This window comes from Terrapene carolina, unplaced genomic scaffold, assembly GCF_002925995.2.
Source record: "Terrapene carolina triunguis isolate 2854851 unplaced genomic scaffold, T_m_triunguis-2.0 Scaffold130, whole genome shotgun sequence".
Lineage (NCBI taxonomy): Eukaryota > Metazoa > Chordata > Testudines > Emydidae > Terrapene > Terrapene triunguis.
Genome location: NW_020664481.1, coordinates 10422135 through 10441822, shown reverse-complemented (window position 1 = coordinate 10441822; position 19688 = coordinate 10422135). Strand labels below are relative to the sequence as shown.

General features: G+C 40.1%; 1 protein-coding gene across 1 annotated transcript; it reads left to right on the top strand.

The window, feature by feature from the left end:
- Window positions 1-979: 979 nt before the first annotated feature.
- Window positions 980-18898, top strand: ZNF831 (zinc finger protein 831). Its single transcript, XM_026652670.1, has 5 exons — window positions 980-5296; window positions 6348-6496; window positions 10124-10296; window positions 14378-14547; window positions 18047-18898. Exons 1-5 carry the CDS (start codon window positions 980-982, stop codon window positions 18896-18898), a joined length of 5661 nt encoding a protein of 1886 aa, XP_026508455.1.
- Window positions 18899-19688: the final 790 nt, after the last annotated feature.

Genomic DNA, 19688 nt, shown 5'->3' with positions numbered 1-19688 from the left:
ATATCACTGACTTCAGTGGGCACTATCAGGCCTGGTGTGATTAGGGTCACAGCACAAATTAACAGAGGAGTAGGGAATACAATACAGAAGTTTCTGATTCCCAATCTGCGGTTCTAAATAACAGACTACGCTGCCTCTTGTCAAAGCTTCATTAGGCATGTGTTTTATTTTAAACAGGGCATATTTGTATCCTTTAGTTACTGCATTAATTACAATCATTTATATTTTATAACTGATTAAATGTCCCAGCTTTGTTATTTTTTTTCTGAAGACTCTGATCTTCAAAAGTGTAGTTGTGTGTGCAACTGTGTATTTGTGACATGTTGGCAGTTGTACATGTGTAAATCAAGCGGGCACAAGAGTGTCCTGATGAAGACTTGGCCTACAAAGTTTAACATTGTATTTTATTAAGCAGACTGTTCATTGAGAATAAGTTGATCATGAATCTTTGGGAGCACTGAAAGCTGCTCAGCTAGAAAGTAATTTGGACAAAGAAATAACATCAAACTAATTCAAAGAAATTCTATATTACTGTACTATACACTCTATCCTATCCTATACCATTTCCAATATTATGAAAGTGCTTTGATGTCAGTTTGAAGACTAAGATTTTTAATTTCTGAGTATCACTTCAGAACAGATTTTAAGAGCAGTCTTTAGCAGTAGTCTCCTTTGCGCTATACTAAACTTTTGTGTAATGCTCCTGTGTTTTATTAGCTTCCATCTAACAAACCAGAGGTGACACTATTTTAGTGGTGAATAAAATGATTCTTCTACATGTAAAGTTTGTGTAAAAAGTTTTGATATTCTTCAGTATGGAAGACCTCATAGAAATATAATTAAATTTTGCATTTTCTAGTACAGTAGATGCCGAATTTATAAACAGCTGAAGAAAATCAAGGTTTTTCATTTCAAACATAACTATATGTTATATTTGTTTTCCATAGATAACTGAACTGGATAACATACAACCTTTGAAATGGAGGGACAGAGGCAACCTCATTCCACAGTTGCACTAGCTGATCAACCAGTTAAAGTCTCATCTCTTCAGGCTGCACAGGGTTCATCAAGTATAAGACAGAGTCCTGTGATTTTTCAGCAGGAACAAGCCCTGCCTCAGACTATATACCTGAAAGCCCTTACCATACCACTATATCATCCTATCCAGTCAGGATGCTATCAGTCAAACAACCAGTTAGCAGCTGGTGGAAGCAGCATAAATCTAGACAGCAGTAATATGCCTTTAATCCTAAACCCACTTCTGCATTCAGAGAGGATAGATCAGCCTCAGTCAGTTGCTCAGAAACAAGCAGGGCAAACTTTGACATTAAACCTAGTTAGTTCACCGGTTTTACCATCAAGTTCCTGTCCAAATGCACCTGTTGGAAGCCCAGGAAAATCCAAAAATGCCGGAAAGTACATCTGTAAACACTGCGGACGAGATTGCCTGAAGCCAAGTGTCCTTGAGAAACATATTCGCTCACACACAGGGGAGAGGCCCTTTCCCTGCACCACCTGTGGTATTGCATTTAAAACTCAAAGCAATTTGTATAAACACAGAAGAACCCAAACACACGTCAACAATACCAAGCTGCCCTCAGGGTCTGACAACAGTGGCATATTAGAGGAGAATGAGAAGGCAACAGACAGCATCATGTCACACCAGGGTGCAAAACGAGACAACAGTGTCTGTGAAAAGCAGGGGGCAGGGATTAAACAAATAATTTCAGAGACTAGTACCACAGTGGACACTAAGAAATTTCCATCCATTATTTCACTGCCAACACTGAATGCTTTATCGCTTACATCAGAAAGTCAGAAGATAACAATTGACGATTCCTATTGGCCAGAGGCAAGTCAGGGTGCCTCTGAAAGAGAACCAATGCACGATCCCCCAAACCTATCTTCTCCAGTAGTTTTGCCAGACAGTTTACACCAGAGAAAGAAGATACAGGAACAAAGATTCTCAACAGCAAATAAACATATTCAATTGCAAAGGCAGCAAGCAACTTATTCAGATAAGCAATGGGACTGCAAACTATCTGACTATAAGCTAAAAAAGTGTGAGAGCACGGATTCTGGATATCTGTCACGCTCTGATAGTACAGAACAACAGATGTTGACCTCCAGCCCCCTGCATAGTCTTTGTGAACAAAGCACAGAGCTGGAAAATGAAACTGTCTTCAGTGGCTTAAGGTGCACGGCAGGAAGTAGTGCAAAACTGGATTCAGCTGAGAAAGCAACAGCCTTGATGCTAGAGAAAAAGAAGCTGGAAGAGCATATCTCAAAACTGATCTCTCATAACAAAGCTGTGGTGGATGATACCCAATTAGACAATGTTAGACCCAGAAAAACAGTGCTTTCCAAGCAGGGCAGTATTGATCTGCCAATGCCTTACACATACAAAGACTCCTTCCATTTTGACATCAGATCTCTTGATGTGAACAGGAAAAAGAATCTTTCCCTTTGTTCAGCAAAATCTACCTTTACACCCATAGAAAAATCCAAGCCATTGTTTTTTCATTCAGTCCCCACGCAATTCTCGACAACAATAGACTGTGTGCCTGTCACAAGAAGCAACTCTTTGCCATTTGTAGAGAGCACAAGAATGGCACACGATAGAGTGGGTAGCTCAAAACTACCATCTCTCACTAGGCAGCCCCTGAATACTAGCTCTTCTAGCTTGTTGCATAGCAACAACCTTGCTACAAGTTCAGTGGATTTTCCTAACAGCCATCCCCGTGCACTTGTCAGACAAACAGCAGTGGATGATTTGCCACAAAGTAACGCAGTCTATTATTATTCTCCTTCTGAGGAGATGAAAGAAACTAAAAAGCCTGGAGCTGGAGGAGAAGGAGTGAACACTAAATGTAAGAAGTCAACTCAAAGGAAATTAAAAATGTTCTCTCAGGAAAAATGGCAGATGTATGGTGATGAAACATTCAAGAAAATCTACCAAAAAATGAAAAGCAGTCAAACCGCCAAGAAACTGAATCAAAGGGGGGAAAAGGCAACAGACAATATAGGCTTCACCCCTGATCCAAAGGAAGCAGCCAGTAGTGATGGAGTTATTCAGCCAAAAGATGGTAGGAACTCTTTAAGTGGGAATCTTTCCTCCCCTCTGACCATTTCTACAACAGAATTAAACACTGTGGAATCAAAAACCTGTCTCATTGGTAATCATGTACTACACGGTGTTTCCTCAAAAGAGAATGCAGGCAGATTTACAGAACTAATGGAAACAGCACATTCAATAAATGCTGGTGAACAGAGTGTAATAAGCAAAACTTCCCAAAAACATGGCTGCAGCAACGAACATAGTTCAGATAAATATACAGGTGGCAATAATATGTTAGTAGCTGTAGGCAGTCATGAAACGAGGCTTCAACTTAAGCAGAGAGCTAGTCAATTAAACTCTAACATGCTGAACACTGATAGTCTGCAAATGCATAATAGTCAATTGGAAGAGTCATGTCCTGGGAGCGAATCCAATACTCTCGTATTAGATAGTGAAAATATTTTAAAAAGTGATGGAGAAAACCACAGTAGTAAAGAAACTTCTCAACATGCACAGATGGCCTTAAGGGCACACAGCTGCAGCAGTGGTGAATCTACACAGGAATTCCAAAAGCTACCATCAGAGAGAAAAAAACTGAAAGTCGATGAGCTGAAGAGTGGAGATAATACAGCTCTAAAATCCAGTCCCAGTCCCAGCCCCAGTAGCGAAAATATTACAGTAGGTGAAACAGTGAAATTGATAGACTGTTATAGTGTACATGCCGTCTCCCCAGCAATAGTTAAACAGTCAGCTAAAGAAGGAGAGCAGAATTCAAGCACAGACATTAATGAATCGATCAGCAGTGCTGAAGGCATGGAATATGAGAAAACCATGAAACTCCACATAGAACCCATATATTATAGTGATAATACTGCTAACCTTGTTCCACAATCAAAAGCTTCACTTTCTGAATTTCTGGTGCCTGAGTTAAAGAGAGATAATTGTAGTTCTTTTGCCTTAAGTAAGGTGACAGATACAGGAGCCAAAACATGTCCTGTGACAGCAGGAGCAAAAGTGCCACTTCATAGTGGTGATGATGCTGGTATATCTTCCACTACTCAAAATCTGGAGCTTGGTCAGGTAACTCCACCTCTAAAGAAAAATGCATTTTCTCCAAAGTACATCCTTAAATTACCGCAAGAAGAGAGTACTACAGACCTGTCACTTTTAGTGGAACCAGGGCAGGAGAGCATGCCTGGTATTTCTCTGCCAGTTCCGATAACCAAAACTTCCTGCACTATCAACAGTAGGACAGTCAGTGCTGATTCTGGTGCTGTGTTTTTGTCCCCATTAGAATTTGAACTGAGACACCAGGCCAGAGCAGTAGGGCTAAGATGGGGTGTACATACAAACTGGAAGGCTCTGGTACCTTTTTCACCAGTCAACTCATCAACAACTAACATCACAACCAAGATAGATGACAGCTTTCAGAACCAAAGCTGCAGGCAGAAGGAAATAATGAAAGACACCTGGAAAGAGACTGAGGATAAAGATAACTTAAGTGATCGAATGCAAGCAGACGAGAAGTGGATAAGTACAACTGCTTGCTCTGCACAAACCACAGGGAAGAAAGTATGCTTTACTTCTATGTATACAGGTGGCTTTTTCATATCTGCAGACATCAAAGGAGAGAATCAGGTCTTACGCCACCTTCACTCAGGAAATAACTCTTTAATAATGACATCTTCATCAGGCAAAGGGGCAACCTCTAGTGGGGACACTGAACAGACAGGCATGGGATGGGACACAGACGGTAGCTCTTCAGGCATCTTTAAGGACACTTCACCAGTGTCGCAGGATTTACAGTATTCTGTGCGTTCAATGGACAATTCCAATTATTTTTGCCATTCCTTTGGCACGTTTTATTGCCACACCCTCAGTACTCAACATAAGGAACTCCCTGCACTGTCCCAAATCAGTTTGACTTGTCTCTCGGGAAACTCAAGGATCTCAAGCACAAAGGGTTCCTTCCCATCACTAAATGCTGAGCCTCAATTAACTTGGTGTTGTTTAACCAGAAGCCTTCCTCTACCTGCTGAGCAAAAGGAGAAGGCTGACTCTGCTTACTCTTCCTTGCACATCTGCAAGAACAATTCTGGTAGTGAAGGCACATTGTCAAAATGTGACTTTTCTATTATCAAAGTGAAAAATATTAGCAAGACTGTGCCCTATGGCTTCACCACTGGGAATTTAAAAACACTGGTTTCATCCTTTTCACAGGGAGAGCAGCCACAGAAGGTAATGTTGTGAATCCTATTCCCTATTTCAGAACGGGGCACAGTTCCCCAAGCATACTCTTTAATTAGAAAGAATAGGAGAGTGAAGGTTAGGGACATATTATTCTAACGTGCATATAAATCCTATTCTGTCCCAGATTATTGAGAGCCTTAATCTACTTTAACAAAAAAGTGCCTAAATTGTTCTCCCAAAATATGCATGCGTGGACAGACACAGGTGACTGTAGATATAAAATACACAAGTACATATGCAAACTGCACATAGCTGCTCACTTCGTGCACAGGACTTGCATATTTTGTGGAAATAAACATGTCCTGTTGCATGGAAATTTGGCCAGAAAATTTGCTTAGCCAGAAAAGCATGCTTTAACTTTATTGTAACTTGAATTTTATAGCCTTTGGATTCCTATATTCCAGCATGTGCTTTTTTCTGTTTTCATTTAAAATTATTATTTGTATTACAGTAGCACTTAGGAGCCGCAGTCGAGGGTCAAGGGACCCATTGTGCTAGGTGCTTTATAAACAAGTAAAAAGGACAGACCCTGTACCAGAATCTGTTTTGCTTTACACTTGAAGTAATAGTGAAAATCTTTCACAAGGATGGACACAAATCTTAACAGAGACACTTGTGTTCATACTTTATAAAATGTTTTTAAGATTTTGAAAGATATTTTTAGTTTAAGTGTAACTAATCAGTTCAAGAGATATGCAGCTCCTGGAAGAATTTGTAAGGTTAACGTCAACCTCACACCTATCAGGGCAATACTAGAGCACATACATTATTTTTACATGGTCCCAGAAAAATATTAAACTTGTTTTATTTTTAATTTTATGAGTAATATACAGGTAGTGATTAATTTAAATACACCGCATATAAATACTTTTTTAAATACAGAAGGAATTTGTTACCAAAGATCATTATTACGTTGTAAAATTTAGTATTTACAATATTTGACAACGTTCTATTAATCTAATCAGTTAATTTCTGTAACTCATTCAGAAATGTTCATGTGCTTTGAAATGCACAAGTATAATTTTCTCACTATTCTCAGCAGTCCAGTTCAAAGACTGGAGGAAGTGGAGCTTCAGAAAATATTTCAGAGCGAGAGAAGAAAGAAATACTTTGCAGAAGGGAAAAATTCACAACAAATAAATCCAAGAGGAGCCATAAACAGAAAAAAATGAAAAGCAACCAAAAATGGTAAAGAATGTTGTTTTCAATCTCCTCCAATATAGGTAGCATTTTACTAAAATAGGTATGAGATTCAGAAACTAAAACGGTTCTCCCAAAATGCTGATTAACCAAAACAGAGCAGCATGATGCTCTGGGAAAATGCATGATCATTTAAAAAATTATGTTATTTTATAAAAAAAAGTGCAAAGCTTTCTAGGCACATCACAAATGTGTCAAAGGGAGAGGGAAACCTTGTCAATTAATGCTCACAGTCGTTTGAAGTTTATAATTTCAAGAAGGAACAAAAGAATCAACAATCTTTTTCCTGGAGGGACCCAAACATTGAACCTTTAGTTCTCTATTGCAGATGAAGTACAATGCAGAACTATAAAGAACTGTATTATTATTTAGGTCTTGCTGTTTTTGTGGTATCCCAGTTTTTTTGCTCTTGACAGATGTCCCCCATAAAGCCATTGCATGGTCAAAAGCCATGCCTGGCCTGTGATCTGATAATCTTGGTCAAACTGCATTGAGCCCAAGCATTCCTGGTTACTGTAAATAGGGACAAGAGAATTTCTCTTCTGGATCAAGAAAAGATTTTTTTACACAGCATTTAGAACAGGATCTGCTGCTGTGCTAAGGAAGCCCAGGTTGGTGACTGGGAGACAAATTTAACCCTAGAGTAAGTGGGTACAGCTCCAAAAACTTCAGTATCTGCTTGCACTAAATTTAAATTTGCCCTGGCAGAATAAGACTATCCTGGATAAATTGGGTGGTGAACACTATAAAGACAGTGGGACACAATCAGAAGTGATGATAGTGACACCTCAGTAAACCGACAAGCCAGCATCAATGAATCTGAATGGATGTAACAAGTGTAACCCACACACCTCCTTGGTGTGGTGTTCTGCCCATCTAGTGGCACGGAGACTACTTAGAGAGATTAATGAGTGTGCCCTACAGCCATAGCTAACAGCCACATGGCTTTTAGCTCATGCAGTAGAGGCTCATGCACTAAACTCCAGAGGAGGTCCCAGGTTCGATCCCGCCCGCTGACAATCAGGGTCTGTTGGTGTTATACATGTATTGAGGGGGTAATGATAGGGTAGTAACTAGAGGAGCATCCAACAGGAGGATATAAGAAGGTATAAATTGCAGGCATGAGGATTTTCCAGTAGTGTTAACTGATGCTTATTTGAGAGGAATGAGTCAAAGGCTCTGAGGCAAAGGCTGCCAACTTAATTTGTCTCCAGTAGGGCCACATCTAATCTGGACCTAATGTGAATGCATGTCCCCATCCTGATTCGTGTCAGTGTATGTTTGATGGCCAAGCTTTGCTATCAACTAAACTACTGCCATTAATGTGACTGTATCTATGGACCCTGTCCTGTAATATGCTTTGTGCAGGCAGAGACCTGCAACTGTGGAAAACCTCACTGAATTAAAATTAGTGGGCCCTATGTAGAAGTAAGGGTCTGTCCACACAAAGCTCAGTCCAGGATCAGGGCTTAAAGTGCTCAATTCTGCTCTCCTGAAACAGGCAAAGTCTCTATTGACTTTAACAGAATTACAAGATCAGACCCGCAGGGCTGAATTGCCCTCTTTCTACTTGTCAGTTCTTTTCCTGGCAATCCCCTGCCCCCCCATACACATTTTCAGAAACTCTCACGTGACTATTTTCAGTTCCTGTTTATCACACACTTTTCTGTTTTAGAGGAAATGAATTATTACTGCAGCAAAGCTTTTCTGTAGCACTGTACATTGTCACACGTTTTTTTCCTAGTTCATGTCTCTTGAACAATCGTAACATGGTAAGAAAAGGGGAAGGATAAAAAAAAACACTAACCCTCTTAAGTGACAAGAAGTAGGGCTCTATATTGATAAATTAAAAAGAAAAAAGAATGAATTTAGACCAGAATTGAAACTAAAAGTTATGTTGTATTTCTGATAAAACAAAGGTGTAATGAATTTATGCCAAGCGTGCAACTGTGGGTCTCTTCTGCCTCCATAGTTCCACAAACTGTGGACTAGCTAGATCATGGTGGTTGGAAAGAATTTGCTGGGTTTTGTGTGTTCTTTCTCTCTCATTTCTCTTTCCCATGACCTAATTCTTTAGCTATTTTGGTCTATATAGAATGTATTTAATTCTCAAATAAGCTGTTAAAAACTATTTAGAAAACATGGGCTCAATCCTTTAGTCTCTACTCAGTCAATGGGAATTTTGCCTGCCTCAGGTCTCCAGGACTGGGCCTTAAATCAGTAGTTTAAGCCAAATCTGCCTTCAGATAGCCATATGGGACTGTCATACATGGGCCAAATCTCATCTGAGGCCCAGTGATTCTGAAAAAAAGATTTCACTTGTTAAGCAAAAAACAGGCTGAGCATAGAGAAAGCAGCTCAATGAGCCAAATGCCTTAAAGAGACAAGCAAAAATGGGACCATATATTGGCTTAAGCTGCAGCCAAGGAGAGAAGAATAAAAACAGAGAACTAAGAGCTGACCTGTGCCATCTAAATAGTCTAGTCACATTCCTTTAGGTCCAGACTTTTTGCCCTGACCTCTGAATCTATGCACTTATTTTTCAAAAAATAATTGAATGCCCTCCTTTTACAGGGCAGATAGTCATTTGAATGCATGGATCGCACATTTAGGGAGCTAGTTGCCCAAACCAGGCACACAAATGCAAGTTTGTTTGTTTTTACACACAAATGTGCATGTAAATCTAGGGGCTGGCTAAAAATTTGGCACTTACAAAGCCTTGTTCTTGATGCGGAGTCCCACGCAAGCTCAGCCTCTGAGACTCTTCTGCCAGCCTGAACCCAAACATCTACAGTGCAATTTTATAGCCCGGCAGCCTGACCCAGCCGAGATGGGCCAGCCAGGGGTGTTTTACTGCAGTGTAGACAAACCTTAAGTGATTTAAGACCACACCTCCCATTGATTTTCAGTGACTTTCTAAGGTACATTTGAAAGTCCCACTCATTATGACTCGCACAGATGTGAGGTGCTGTCATGTTTTGGAAGCTAGACAAGTATTTCTTCATCAGCATCCCCAAGGAGACATCTTCTGATGTGTAAACTTAACTAATAGGCTTTTGTAACTTTATAGCAAAAACTGGAGAACTCAAACTTCTTGATCTAAGTCCTTGAAATATTTATGTTCTTTAGTAGTGATAAGCAAACAGTAGCACATAAGAAATTGAGCCAGAGGCCACTTGCAGACAAGTACAGGTGTCCTTGTGTGACCCTGGCCCTTGAGGTATGATCTTGTTTTGATATCTTGCCTGGTTGTAAAAATCTGTGGATTTCCTGCAGTGTACACAACCCTTTCCTCTTGATGGACCAAATTTTGAAGTCTGTACTCAATTTTTACATAGTGCTACTTAGCCAAAGCTTCCACCAACTCCAGTAAAACTAAGAACTTCAGGATTTTGCCCATGGTTACTAAGGCTCTCTAATACAGGATTTTTTGTGGCATACATAAAAGTAACATTTCCTTTTTTCATTATAGTCATACTTCTATAGGCCAGTTTCAGCCCAAGTGGAATTCCACTGAAGTTGTGATATTACTCTACTGGGGCTACTTTTAAATAGCAACTACTTACAACATACCTGTTTGTGTTTTCACTGAAAATGGTATATTTTACAATGCAGGTCCAAAGGGAACCACATGCATGGATATACTCAGTTGAAAACTAAAAGGCTGAGCAAGCAACACTGGCTTCCAAACAGGACACTAGATTCTCTCAAAAAGCATCAGCTGCTCCACACACACAATAGCCTTAATCAATGCGAGAAATGCCACCCTCCTGTGTCAAATTTGCAAGGTAAGGATAACTCGCCTATTCATGTTTGCAAGTGTGTAATATTCTTTGATTAATTTTTAATATAAACCAATTTATCTGATACATATAATGTTTCATATATGGCTACAAATACTGTATTTCCTCCCTTTGCAATGGTGTTCTTATGACCATTAAAGCAAATCAGGGCCCAACTTTTCAAAATCCCCATCTGCATGTGCCTTTGTAAGAGAAGCTGTAAGGGTTAGATACTGGGAAAATGTGTTATAGGATAATAAACCTGCCTGGCGCCAGCCCTAGGAAAAAAATACTGTGTCTATAGAACAGATACAGTTGTAGACAGTGGGTGTCCTTGCACTGCCACCCATCTCCTGATAACTGGAACAACTAATTAGACAGATATGATCTCTGAGTCACTAGGTACAGCTATCCTTCATGGAAGTGTCCAAGTAGTCTGCAAGTCTTCATAGGGGTGGACTGCACAGGAGTTAGTGGTATTCTCAAATACACAATAAGTTTATCTTTTTACAGTAATTTATAACAGTCCGTTTTATACTGTTATTCCTGAAATAAATGAATTTATGATAGTTCAAATGATTAATAAATGAACACAACAATAACTTTGTTCTTCTATGGCAGTGTTCATTTGAAGTGCTTCACAAAAATTAATAATTGAGTTTCTTAATAAACTGTGAGGTACAGAAAGAACCTGAAATGAAGCCACTTCTGGAGTGGAACACATCAGCCTGTTTAGTGATAACATGAACCTTGATTTTACTTTTGATCTGAAAAAGGGGCCTTAGGGAGCTCAGCATCCTGGTTCAGAACTTCAGTATTGGTTCAGAAGAGTGCTACCTCTTAAATCACCAGCCCTGCTGCCTGCAACATCTGGGCTCAGCGAACTGTAAATAAAGTACTCTGAATTATCAAGTTATAAATAAAATACAAATTGTATATATTGATATAAGGAGACAGAGAAACTGTACAACTCAAATATGGTAGAAAAAAATCACTAATTCTGTTATTAGACTCAGTCATGTCTAATTGTTGTCACAGCAGATTTATAGCTTATTTGCTGTGCTGCACTGTTGCAATAAAATATTTTTAAACATTTCTGCTTTTCTGCTAAAAGATTCTATAATTCTATTGCAGAATAACTTAACCTTGTAGTACTTATTCAAATGAATAAAAACATGTATTGAAAGGTTTTATTAGCTTTATTAGCTTCTGTATTATGGTTTAAGTGCCATATGTTTATAAAGTAAAGAGATTACTCCAGAAATTTGCTGGCATTCTGTGCTGAATTTTATGGGTGAACCGCACTGCAGATTCTGGGCATGATTCCTCACAAGTCAAATACTATTTATGAATACAGAAAAAATGGAAGCAGAGACATGGTTTCGATACAAGAAAAGTTGCACATGGAAACTGAACATAAACATAGAGAGAGCCTCTTATTGTAAATGAGCCACTCTCTCTATACTCATGGTTAGACTGTTCCCTCATCTTACACAGCCATGCAAGGGGTAAGACCCACATCTCGCACGTGCACCTTTGCCTAAGACCAAGCAAGATTATAGTTCCAGCACAAGAGGCATGGAGGAATTGTGCCTTGTGGGTCTACTGCCTGGGTGGTATCTTGTTCAGGGCTCTGCCTAAAGGCACAAAATCCATATCTAAGTATAGTTCACAGGGCTGAAAATCTGGGCCATTATTTGTGATAAGTAGGTGTATGTCTAATTTGTAATAGGAAATTAGTGTTGACCATGATGCTGAAATCAGGGATGTTTATGAGATTGATGTATGATCATGTTGGTAGGTAAACAGAGTGATCTGTAGTAAAACATTTTAAAACATTGTTTTGTTCCTTTTAAATAACTGTTCTGATCAACAGATGTGAAATACACAAAAGCAAGTGACTGTTGGCACATCCCTGAGCAACAAAAGAGCAGAACATATGAAAATGAGAGAACAGAGACTTTCATTAAGACTAAGATTAATTAGTTTCTACAGGGCTTTGAAAATAAATGATAAATAAATAAATAAATAATATATTGTCCTAGAGTTCCTTCCATCGGGGATCTCATAGTGCTTTGCATATATTAAGATTTAGGCCTATAATACTCATGTGAGGTAGTGAAGTACAATTATCACCATTATATTGATGGAAAAGGTGATGAGGTGCAGAGAAGTGAAGTGACTTTACCAAGATCTAACAGTTTAGTGGCAGAGCCAGGAATACAATGCAGAACTTCTGACTCCCTACTCTGTGCTTTAATCACAAGACCATGAAAAGAGTTGTGTAGTTGTTAATTGTAACATTATTAATAGCCACGTGGATTTTAAGTGGCTGATACCAAACATTAGCGTGATCTCGTGAGGCCACAGCTTGGGGTAAGTCCAACACAACACAACTATTTCACCAATTTATAGAACAGGACAAGTGTTTTCTGTAACTGAAAATGCCCTTTTCACAGATTCAAAACTCCAATTTTGTCAAAAATTTCAATTTTCCAATGGAAAAAATCAAAATGATGGCTCCCCACTGTCTTCTTCCAAGGTCTTGTCAATTTCATTTTCTCCCTGCAGGCCTAAAATGAAATTGACAAGAGCCTTGCAGGTAATCTGCCAGAGGCTGAGTGCTGTGACTCTACCTCCCCAGCTCTCAGCCTGCCCCGCTGCCAGTGGCTAAGAGCCCTGTGCTCAGCTTCCTGGTCTCCCCCCAGGCCAGGGCTGAGCACCCCAGCCTCTGCCTCTCTGGCAGCCCACCTGGAAGGCTCTTGTCAACCTCACTTTTTGAAAACAAAGTTTAGAAGAGCCTTCGAGGCGGGCTGCCAGCAAGCTGAAAAATTCCACTGTTGTTTTTGCCAAAATTGAGTTTTTCTAGAAATCCTTCTATGAAAAATGTTCAAGTTGAATTTTCATCATGACTTGGGACAAAACATTTTTTCAAAAATTGGAAACTTCTTGCAGGAAGGAATTCCAACTTCCAGCCAGCTCTACCGAGTTCTCTCTTTTGTGATCAGCAATAGCACATAGCAGCGGTGTGTAGTGCAATAAAAGGCGAATCATCATATAATTCCAATCAACAGAAAAATCTTTTGCTGTCTTTTTTGACTATTTGTGTAACCTCTCCCTGATCCTCTCCATTTATCTAATTAGTTAGCTACTTAATGCCAGTAACCTTGGAGACATGAGCTGGTATAGTTGCAATATACAAGAGCTGAGCTGTTTCTTATGATGGATTCTGCCATTACTACCTGAGGAAGAGCTCTGTGTAAGCTCGAAATCCTGTCTCTTTCACCAACAGAAGTTGGTCCAATAAAAGATATTACCTCACCCAGCTTGTCTGTCTAATAGCCTGCGACCAATAGGGGTACAACAACACTGCAAATACTACTTGCCACTGCAATGTGGAAAAGCAACTTAACTGTACTAGGTCCTTCTAGTTCTGTCCCTTTTCCATTCTGAAATGTAAAGTTCAGTACTTTCTGGCCATTCCCTTGACTTGCAGTTTTGTATCTCATTAACATTTCTTCCCTAACTTCTTTTCCTACTCTCTTGCTCTTATTAACACATCTCCTTCTACCCATCTCCCTCACTACCCCTCCAGGCCTCTGTCATTTAAAATTTTGTATAAAGATACATGAAGGATAGAAAGGTAAGCAAATTCTGAAGAAAAAAGTATTTAAGATTGTTTATTGGAATCAAAACGGCAAATTTGCTTCAGTGGTATTCATGAGAATGCCACTTTTAAGTTGCTTCCCATGAAGATATGTACATGCAAAATTTTGCACACAAGAATGTTAATTGAAAAGAAGGGTTGAAATAGTATTCACACAGGAATATTCATGAAAAGTCACTCAGCTTGAATAGCAGATTACAAATAGCAACTACTCAACACAGCTGCTATAGAACACAGTTTGCAAGGAATCCAGAGGTTAAAGTACATTAGAATAAATCATGTTCAGAATTAATTTGATACAACAATTTAAGAAATCAAAGTTCACAGATAAAAAAAAAAAAAAAAAGGGTTATGGAAAACTCATTGAGCACTGTATCTTAACCTTAAAAAAATCTCTCTAAATCTTCTCTTGCCCAACAGATAATTATCTCCCCCAGCAAGAGGAGCTATCTTGCCCCACCTCAGACAAGCCAGTGTCCAAAGGGAATAATCATAAGAAAGAAGACAGGAATCACAAAAATAACTCAGGAATATTTTCACCAGCTGGGCATTCAAGCAGCTTCACGCAAAAAGGCAAACTGGATGGAAAAGTAGGTGTTTTACCTGTAATTCACCTATGAATATTTGTTAAATACACAGAAGATGACACTGATTTTAGAAAACTTCAGTTTCACCCTATTGTAATTTGAAAGCTTCTGCAGTTTAATTTTGTCCATTTATTTGCTTCTCAGATTTTGTGTTTTCACAAATGCTGCAAAGATGGCAAGGTAATGTGGCTGCAAAAACATTAAAAATCACTGAATTTAGAATGTTTTTGCAGTGAAAATAGCGTAACTTGAAATGGTATTTCTCTCACTGTCACAGCTACTATATGAGTTTTGAATATATTAGTATAAATTACTATTGTAAAATTATATTTTTATGAAAATTAGTTCTCATATTTAGGAATCTAATTCTTCAGATGCTCCTCAGTTGCTTTCTTCCAGCAACTAACAGAAGTTCCTAGATCACAGGCCCTGGTTCTCATGGGGGACTTCAGTCACCCTGATATCTGCTGGGAGAGCAATACAGGGGTGCACAGACAATCCAGGAAGTTTTTGGAAAGTGTAGGGGACAATTTCCTGGTGCAAGTGCTGGAGGAAGCAACTAGGGGCAGAGCTCTTCTTGACCTGCTGCTCACAAACAGGGAAGAATTAGTAGGGGAAGCAAAAGTGGATGGGAACCTGGGAGGCACTGACCATGAGATGGTAGAGTTCAGGATCCTGACATAAGGAAGAAAAGAGAGCAGCAAAATACAGAACCTGGACTTCAGAAAAGCAGACTTTGACTCCCTTAGGGAACTGATGGGCAGGATCCCCTGGGAGAATATCATGAGGGGGAAAGGAGTCCAGGAGAGCTGGCTGTATTTTAAAGAATCCTTATTGAGGCTGCAGGAACAAACCATCCCGACGTGTAGAAAGAATAGTAAATATGGCAGGCAACCAACTTGGCTTAACAGTGAAATCCTTGCTGATCTTAAACACAAAAAAGAAGCTTACAAGAAGTGGAAGATTGGACAAATGACCAGGGAGGAGTATAAAAATATTGCTCAGGCATGCATAAGTGAAATCAGGAAGGCCAAATCACATTTGGAGTTGCAGCTAGCAAGAGATGTTAAGGATAACAAGAAGGGTTTCTTCAGGTATGTTAACAACAAAAAGAAAGTCAAGGAAAGTGTGGGCCCCTTACTGAATGAGAGAGGCAACCTAGTGACCGAGGATGTGGAAAAAGCTAATGTACTCAATGCTTTTTTTGCCTCTGTCTTCACGAACAAGGTCAGCTCCCAGACTACTGCACTGGGCAGCACAGCATGGGGAGGAAGTGACCAGCCCTCTGTGGAGAAAGAAGTGGTTCAGGACTATTTAGAAAAGCTGGATGAGCACAAGTCCATGGGGCCGGATGTGCTGCATCTGAGGGTGCTAAAGGAGTTAGTGGATGTGATTGCAGAGCCATTGGCCATTATCTTTGAAAACTCATGGCAATCAGGGGAGGTCCCGGATGACTGGAAAAAGACTAATGTAGTGCCCATCTTTAAAAAAGGGAAGGAGGGGGATCCGGGGTATTACAGGCCAGTCAGCCTCACCTCAGTCCCGGGAAAAATCAAGGAGCAGGTCCTCAAGGAATCAATTCTGATACACTTACAGGAGAGGAAAGTGATCAGGAACAGTCAGCATGGATTCACCAAAGGCAAGTCATGCCTCACTAACCTAATTGCCTTCTATGATGAGATAACTGGCTCTGTGGATGAGGGGAAAGCAGTGGACGTGTTATTCCTTGACTTTAGCAAAGCTTTTGATACGGTCTCCCACAGTATTCTTGACACAAGTTAAAGAAGTATGGGTTGGATGAATGGACTAAAAGGTGGATAGAAAGCTGGCTAGATCGTCGGGCTCAACAGGTAGTGATCAATTGCTCCATGTCTAGTTGGCAGCGGAGTGCCCCAAGGGTTGGTCCTGGAGCTGGTTTTGTTCAATATCTTCATTAATGATCTGGAGGATGGCGTGGACTGCACCTTCAGCAAGTTTGCAGATGACACTAAACTGGGAGGAGTGGTAGATACGCTGGAGGGTAGGGATAGGATACAGAGGGACCTAGACAAATTAGAGGATTGGGCGAAAAGAAATCTGATGAGGTTCAACTAGGACAAGTGCAGAGTCCTGCACTTAGGACGGAAGAATCCCATGCACTGCTACAGACTAGGGACCGAGTGGCTAGGCAGCAGTTCTGCAGAAAAGGACCTAGGGGTTACAGTGGACGAGAAGCTGGATATGAGTCAACAGTGTGCCCTTGTTGCCAAGAAGGCTAACGGCATTTTGGTCTGTATAAGTAGGGGCATTGCCAGCAGATTGAGGGACGTGATCGTTCCCCTCTGTTCGACATTGGTGAGGCCTCATCTGGACTACTGTGTCCAGTTTTGGGCCCTACACTACAAGAAGGATGTGGAAATATGGGAAAGAGTCCAGCGGAGGGCAACAAAAATGCTTAGGGGGCTGGAGAACATGATTTATGAGGAGAAGCTGAGGGAACTGGGATTGTTTAGTCTGCAGAAGAGAAGAATGAGGGGGCGTTTGATAGCTGCTTTCAACTACCTGAAAGGGGGTTCCAAAGAGGATGGATTGAGACTGTTCTCAGTGGTACCAGATGACAGAACAAGGAGTAACGGTCTCAAGTTGCAGTGGGGGAGGTTTAGGTTGGATATTAGGAAAAAACTTTTTCACTAGGAGGGTGGTGAAGCTCGAATGGGTTACCTAGGGAGGTGGTGGAATCTCCTTCCTTAGAGGTTTTTAAGGTCAGGCTTGACAAAGCCCTGGCTGGGATGATTTAGTTGGGGATTGGTCCTGCTTTGAGCAGGGGGTTGGACTAGATGACCTCCTGAGGTCCCTTACAACCCTGATATTCTATGATTCCTCAACAAACCAACTTTGCTGTAGATGCACTCCCACCTTGGTATTTCTATACTGCTCACAAATAACAGAATAAACCCTATGTTTTTAGCTCCCTAATGCCTCAGTTATACACACTCCCTTGCAATGTGTACATAGTATTTCAACATAAAAAAAATCAACCAGACACCATCTAACCATGCAGTTAGTCAGCAACCCCCTATTTCAGCCATAAGCCATTAGCACTAGCTATCACCTAGCTAAAAAGCAAAAAACAAAATACACACAGACACCCCAACAACCAACAAAAACAAAACCTTCAGCAACTAACAAACAGTGGAGAAATGCACAAGTAATTTACCTCATTTCTCAGAGATTAGCAATCACTGGAGGGATGAATACTTTATCTTGGAGTTATGACAAAAAGGAAAGCAAATATAATCACAGTTGTAGAGATGAAGGACCACATTTATGCCTGTATAACTCAGTTGATCTCAACAGAGTTACACCAGATATAAACAGTCTTATAGTCATGTGGATATAGTCAACATAATTGTTATTTCATTCTCTTTACAAAGGATGACATTGCTTTGGATTGAAAATTTTAATGTAAGTTGAAATTCATTTCCTTCCTGATCCTCTCCCCCCCCACCCCCATCTGCTGCAGGATGTTCCTATACCAATCGAGAAACACTCAAGAGGCAATCTCTTTCTTCAGAACTTTAATGCAACTCCAGGATTACCTATGGTAACATACTCATGTTCATCACCAGCTAGAGCAGCCATGCGACAAACCAACAATGACCTGGACATCTGCTGTTTAGTGACACAACCTCTCATGCTTCAGAAATCATTTCCAGTGGAGCCACAGCCAAATGCTCATTCTGACCCTGTGGAGTCCTCTTTTTGGTCTTTTCCTTTTGATTTTGTAGGCACGGGCACATGCTGCCAGCATGCGAGTATGGGTTCAGAGGTTACTGCTCCTTTTTTCTTATGGCCGAAAGCTGACCACAAAAATATACTCAATGTAGAGTCACAAGGTCAAAGTTTTGCTGCATTATACCCATTGGTCCAGACCTCAGGAAAGGAGGAACATCCAATGGAAGGAAATTCATACTCATCTCTGAAGGAGAAACTTACTCCTAGTTCCAAAACTGTGTGTTCAGCTTCATTGGGATCAAAGGTAAACACCCTTCCTGAGACATCAATCACAAGTACTTGCTTACCTAGCACAGCTAATATACAGGGGATAAACTCTTCTGATAACAGTTCTCATGGATGCATGGACAAGAATGGAGCCTACTTACAATCAGATGGCCATCAAAGACTTAATGAAACTGGCACTAATACTTTTAAACAGCCCTCATTTCCCTTCAGTCCCACAGAGTCCACAGCTAGCTCTGAAACACCTTCCAAAACATACAAAAAAAGAGGTTTAGAGATGATAAGGAAACAAACCCGAGTGGAATACGATGACACAAGCAGTGATGATGAAGACAGGCTAGTGATAGAAATATAGCAAACAGGACACTGCCATGGCAGATGGATGTATGATGGTACATTATAGAGAGAAATGCCATGGAAATTGCAGATCACTGATCTGATTTTTGAAGCACCTTAACATCAGAATAGCCATTCCTGCACAGTATAGGCAAAGTTCTCTTCTAAGAACAATAGTTCTTCTTTGCAAGGACTCAGGCTTCTTTTACATATTTTAATGTTTTTGTGTGGAGCAAGGAAGCAGTTAAATTATATATTTAAGTGCACAACGTGGTTCCCAACTCCACTAAGCCTCATCAATCCCACATAACACCCACAATCCCCAGCTCACAGAGACTGTATTATAAAGACACTGCAGTGTATTTGTTTACCAATAATGATAAAACAGCAATCAGCCTCCTTAATGCGTAAGTTGAGGTGTAGATTGTAACAAACCATTGGGTATATTTTCATCCCTTTGCTCCCCTTTTTAGTAATTATTTCCAGCTTTGCCGGAAGTTATATATGTACATTGGGAGGAAGATATACCCCCCATGCATCTATGATATTGTGAGATGTCACACGAATACTGACTTTTTCCATGTTGTACAATGGTCAATGCTTCTTTGTGACAAAATGACACAAGCATGCCCTGCTTTGTGTTTTGTGCCTTTTCTGCTGAGATCTACTGAAATATTTTATTCTTTAGCTCTACTTTGAGAAATTGGGGTGTAAATAGGTAATGTCAATGTTTCTTTGTAATGAGATTTTTAACACAGATTTTCTCTGATTCTGTTTTTCGGATTGTGCTCTAAAAGCAAGTTACAATG